This window comes from Cynoglossus semilaevis, chromosome W (genome assembly GCF_000523025.1).
Source record: "Cynoglossus semilaevis isolate Cse_v1.0 chromosome W, Cse_v1.0, whole genome shotgun sequence".
Taxonomy (NCBI): Eukaryota; Metazoa; Chordata; class Actinopteri; order Pleuronectiformes; family Cynoglossidae; genus Cynoglossus; species Cynoglossus semilaevis.
Window position 1 is genome coordinate 9250018 of NC_024327.1, and position 6288 is coordinate 9256305.

At 38.5% G+C, this 6288-nt stretch overlaps 1 protein-coding gene across 1 annotated transcript in view; it reads left to right on the forward strand.

Annotated features, from left to right (window-relative positions):
* The first annotated feature begins 6 nt into the window (after positions 1–6).
* Positions 7–6288, forward strand: part of LOC103397131 (occludin-like) — a 7809-nt gene continuing 1527 nt past the window's right edge. Inside the window, exons 1-4 of the mRNA XM_017042645.2 lie at positions 7–77; positions 637–1336; positions 2285–2449; positions 5797–5912. Coding sequence (XP_016898134.1) covers positions 25–77; positions 637–1336; positions 2285–2449; positions 5797–5912 — 1034 coding nt within the window. The 5' untranslated portion in view covers positions 7–24. The remainder of the gene's footprint in view (positions 78–636; positions 1337–2284; positions 2450–5796; positions 5913–6288) is intronic.

Genomic DNA, 6288 nt, shown 5'->3' on the forward strand with positions numbered 1-6288 from the left:
AGTTGATTGGTAGCTGTAGTCACAATGCTGGGGACAAAACACAGCAGTACACCCTACCAGCACAGTGGTAGCAAACAGTAAGTTGACTGACTGTTTTGTCACTCACTGCAACTGTCACCCTTCTCATACCTGAACTTCAGTCCACACTTCATTTTTATAAAACCTCAATGCAGATATGTAGATAACAGCTGTAGACTTAAACCATGTCCTTAGAATGGTTAAGGACATGATTTCTCTTTTTGTTTCGAGTTGGCATCTATTAGCACAGTTGATAGTCATTCCATTAGTCATTGCCACCAGCACGATAACTATGTAAAAGAGAAAAGGAAACAAGCAGTTAAAGGACATGGTTTGAAGTATGATTTATTATGTTCCCATTAAACTATATTTAACTCAAAGAACACTTGAGATTGAAGAACAATATAGAGAAAGAGCATAGGATCAATGATCCTAATATTTGCTTGCTTTAACAGTTTCTTTGGATTTTGCCCTTAGTAAAGGTATAATGACCCTGCCAGAATCCCTCAGATTTTTGCCCAATTTTTGAATATTCTCCTCAGATTTAGGGGAGAAACTGTAGACATTACATATGTTGACTATCACATGTTAACCGCATCTTGTCAACATCTCCCACAGCCACAGCAGCAGACACTCCAACCCCGTCTTCTCCTACTATACTTCAGACAAGATGCTTCACTTCCACCGCTGGTCCTCACCTCCTGGCGTGATGAAGATCCTATGCATCATCATCATCATCATGTGTGTCGCTGTGTTTGCCTGTGTAGCCTCCACATTGGCCTGGGATTATGACATGAGCCTGATGGGGATGGGAGGTGGTGTTGGACTGCTAGGATTCGGTGGCACGTACGGTGGAACATATGGCAGTGGCTATGGAAGTGGTTATGGTGGGGGCTATGGCACAGGCTATGGCTCTGGGTATGATTCAGGTTATGGTGGTGCATATGGAGGTGGCTCCTATGGGTACGGAGAAACACAGATGGATCCCAAAGCAGGCAAAGTCTTCATTATTGCCATTTCTGGCATCACATTTATTGCCGTCCTCATCATTTTTGTGTTGGTAGTGTCAAGACAAAATGCTGCTCGATCATCAAAGTTTTATCTGGCAACCACCATCATCTGTGCCATCTTGGCATTTCTCATGATCATCACCACCATTGTGTATCTGGTGTCAGTGAATCCAACAGCTCAATCCACAGGTTCAGTTTACTACAGCCAGATCCGCCAACTGTGTGCCCAGTACCAGACACAGACGCAGGCCCAAGGCATCTTCATCAACCAGTATCTGTACCACTACTGTGTGGTTGAGCCACAGGAGGTCAGATAATCTTTTAGTGGTGTCTAACATTTTCATTGTTCTAAATTAACCCATTGTTCTCCTGTTCTCTTTGAACACCCACAAAAACAAACAGAAATTTGCTCTATTTACAGTTAAAACGCTTGATATGTATCTTTAACATAACAACTTATGGAAAAACAAATCTTGCACTATAAAATTGATGTGCACAGAAATTGTCTAAATTAAATAAAATTACCATTGATTATGTTTTTTAAACAAATTACAAATAACTTCAATATGGTGGCGCTTTGGCCCAGAGGCAATGTCTCTGTCATTGGTGTGGAACCCCAGGGTTCACCTCCTGGACAAGTTCGAATCCCGGTTAGGGCGGTTGGTACCTTCCAGTGGACTCACCACCTGCAGGAAGGTTTGGGTACGGTGCAATGTGATTTGGGTGGCAACTGCTGACCCCGCGGCCTGGTAACAGATAAGCGGATGAAAATGGATGGATGGATGGAACTTCAATATGATGTAAACAAAATAAATAATTATTTTATCTTAATTTAATACAACATGGCTTTACTGCTCCAATTGTCTAATTGTCATACAGAGGAAGAAATTTCACAGATTATGTTTAATCTCTTTTTAACGACATATTAAAGTATTTTAATATACAGCCAGTGCTGTAGTATTTTGGGTAAATGTTTAAGCTGTTTTTCTGAAAAATATTTACCTTTTTATAGTCATCTTTAATTCATATTTAACTACCATTGTCCCTAAGTAAAATGTACCTATATTTTGCCACAATTTAAAAATGTTATTTTTATTTACTTATACTTACTAATTACAATTTTTTCTACTTTATTCATTTTATTTAATAAATATAGCAAGTATTAAAACAATAAAATCACATTCTTAAAATCTCTCAAAAATAAAAGTCTGATTCATTATCCCTACATCTTTAACATTAATTGCATGTGCCTGCAGGCTATAGCCATTGTCCTTGGCTTTCTGGTTTTCATTGGTCTCATCATCTTGCTCGTGTTTGCTGTCAAGACTCGATCCAAGATACGTCACTGGGGCAAGGAGCGAATTCTGTGGGAAGAAGTGAAAGTGGTCACAGATGGTCTGAACAACAGTGTCGGAGAATGGGTACGTAAATATTTTAGCATATTTTTCATGCTGTGTGCAGTGGTGTGCTGTGTCACAATGACAAGTAGTTCACTTTCGTTCACCTTCATTTGCTGCATGAGGTGTGTGGGTGATGATAATAAACGCTTTTCAATTAATTTGACCTACACAAGAACGATTGGGTATGGATTTGTTTTTCTGAAGAACCTCACGTTAGCATTTATAATTTTTTGTTTTTATTATTTTTTGTATTTTCACTTTCTTTCAGGAATAAACATGATTGTCACTGGTACCAAAAACTAGGAACAGTACCAGCACATACACAATATGACCAAATGTATTCGCTCACCTGCCATGACTCGCATATAAGGAATATAAGGCATAGAAGGCATAGAAGGAAAGGAAGGAAAGTGAACTCATTGTCATTGTGACACAGCAAACCACTGCACACAATGAAATATGACCTCTGCTTTTAACCCATCACCAAAGTGAACAGTGGGCAGCTTTTAAGCGCAGTGTGTGGGGACGGTGCCATGCTCAGAGCACCTCAGTGGTAACTTGGCCGCTGGTGGACTCGAAACTGGAACCTTCCAGACCCAAGTCTGCTTCCTATGTTTGTCACATATATTCCTTTCCAGATAAATATGACATCGGTCCACCCTTTGCAGCTATAACAGTTTAGGAGTGTGTTTATGGGAATTTTTGACCATTCTTCCAGAAGCGCATTTGTGAGGTCACAGACTGATGTTGGACAAGAAGGCCTAGCACTAAGTTTCCGCTCTAATTGATCCCAAAGGTGTTCTATCGGGTTGAGGTCAGGAGTGCAGGCCAGTCAAGTTCATTCACACCAGACTGTCATCCATGTCTTTATGGACCTTGCTTTGTGTACTGGTGCACAGTCATGTTGGAAGGGGCCAGTTCCCACAAAGTTGAGAGCATGGAATTGTCCAAAATGTTTTGGTATGCTGAAGCATTCAGAGTTCCATTCACTGGAACTTAGGGGCCAAGCCCAGCTCCTGAAAAACAACCCCACACCATAACTCTCCCTCCACCAAACAATCAGTTTACATGCTCTACCACTTCGTGGCTGAGTTGCTGTCGTTCCCAAACACTTCCATGTTCTGATAATACAGCTGGCAGTTGACTGTGGATTTAATTTCACGACTGGATTTGTTGCACAGGTGGCATCCTATCACAGTTCCACGCTGGAATTCACTGAGCTCCTGAGAGCAATCCATTCTTTCACAAATGTTTGTTAAAACAGTCTGCATGCCAAGGTGCTTGATTTTATACACCTGTGGCCTTGTAAGTGACTGGAACACCTGATTCCGATTTTTTTGGATGGGTGAGTGAATACTTTTGGCAATATAGTGTATGTGCATTTCCACCACATTAACCCTTGTGCGGTCCTTCGCATTTTTGTACGCACTGTTTGTCCTTGCAATGATTTTCATCTTGGAAAATTTAATACATCTATCATCTTGGGAAAGCAAACTTAACAAACAATGGTCAAAAAATGTTCCAAGTACTTTTGCCCATTTCTGGTGCAGAGGACATACAGACAGACCTGAAGATGCTGGGAATCTGTGTTTTTTTCCCCACATCAGTAAAATCTTCACAGATCTTCAGTGGTGAAAACAAGCAATGTTTGTATTGCAACAGCTGTGTAGTTTCTTCACAGAATTTCATGGTACCAACAGTTCCTGGTACTCTGTGGTGGAAAACATGGCTGAGGGACTCACAGAATTTTTTTAACAATTGCAGATTTGTTTATTTCGGTAAAAAAATAACAAATACATTACACAAGCAAATGTATCCCCTTTATTTTAATTTCATTCTTAAACTTGAATTATGGTGGGTCACATGTTAGGTTTATGAAAGAGAGATCAGTCTTCAGCTGCTACAATAGTAATGTTTAATATGACTGTGTTCAACCCTGCCTTCACTGTTCAGTATGGACCCTATAATGAACAACTTTGTCCTACATGACAAAAGCACATATTGTGAGCACTAAAGGATCCTAACTGTTTAGTCAATGCTCTGCAAAATCCACTGTCATATGTTATGGTTAGCTGGGAATCAGGGATTTTGTTCGGATGGTTGACATTGCATTAAAGGTGCTTATAAAGCAGGTGTGTTGTCCTCACAGAGATGTTTAAAGTGTGTTTTTGTCGGGTGAGACGTGGGAAAGGAAGGGCAGGACTGTTTCATTTACAGTTTCTGGGTGTGGGCAACTTTAGTCTCAGTCTCAGAATGTGGTCAGAAGGATTTGTACTTGGAATGACAATTCACCGAATATCTAAAAATAAAACCACTCAACTAATGAGTGCATTTAAAGAAACATCTCATTAAAATCAGTGTTCCTACATTTCCTGATTTGTCATTGTTTGCTTTACCTTTCAGGAAAATGAAAGTATTGACCCCAAAAAAGCATAGTTTTTATTCCATTGCAGGAAATCTTTTCAGTCTTCCTGTTTACGGTAATGATGGTATCAGTTGTACTCAGGGAAACGCAGAGGAACTGGTTCATCCTTGTGTGTTTATAAAACCAGTGTTGATCTTTTAGTGAGAACTGGTTTCTGTCATTTAAAACGAGGGTAAATATGGGACAAAGGATTATTTATTTCTACTAAAACCTTACTGAAAAATGGAAAAAACAGGAGTGTTGCATAGAATTTAGAGTCAAGTTGTGTGATGCTTGTTCGGGGTGGTGACAGTTGAGGGGTGAGGGAAACTGGAAGGTGTGAGGTCAGGTCAAGATGACAAGAAAAGATGGTGGTGGAATCAAGATGTTTTGGACAGCATCCAGAAAAAGAGGGCAGCGGAGGAAAAATACAAAAGGAAAAGAGGACAATTTTTGTAATAAAATATCAGAAGAACAAACTGCACTCTCAGTAATTTTGTGTTTCATTCAAAATTTGTGTTTTAAAAGTGAAGGTAAAGTAACAAACCATAGACGTACACTTTTCCTGGAGTCATACTCCACCTAAAAAGAGTCATAACTAAATATTATTATTGTCATGCTGAGTAAACAGATTGAATGTGGTCAGTTTTCTCATCAAATGATTAAGATATGAAAATGTTCAGTTGATTAGATTTGACAGGATGATAGTACCAAAAGAGATCTTTCAGAACTATACATTTCTACTAAACACTTCATTCATATTCATTGTTTGCAATTAATACACAAATGGGTACTTAAAATATAAATACTTAGAAACTTGAATGGCTGCATAGAAACTACGAGGTATTTTATCCCAAAACAAGAAAACATCTTAAAAAATGTATTAAGCAGAGGTTAGTTATTGAAATGTAACTGTGTTCGGTTGTTTGCCAAATACTAATTAATGTATAACTTTAAACTTAAGGTGAACAATGTGACTGGTGATGCTGAGGTTCCTCTGAACACTGCTAATGACAAAGCTTGGGGTTCCAGGGAGTATCTGGAACAAGTGGACAACAACAAGCCTCTCTACCTGCCAGGGTTAGTAACACATCACCATACAGTAATCATCACAGGTCACTGTTCTTAATTAATCCTTCAGTTAAAAAAAAGGATGAATCCTCACTATTTAAAAGGACAGTTGTTATAAACAATGCATTTTATTAACATGAACATGAAAAAAACAAAGGTAAAACCATTTTTCATATAATCCAAGAAACACTGTCCTAACAAATATACGCCAGAGTAGGTAAATCTGCAAAATGCTTAGAATTAGTCCAGAAAAAGATAAGAGTTAAGAAAGACAAATGTCTAAGTACTCAATGTTATATAAGGGAATTGTTGATAAAAATGTTTTGTTTGTAAAAAGAAATATATATATATAGATATATATATCTATATATATAGATATATATAT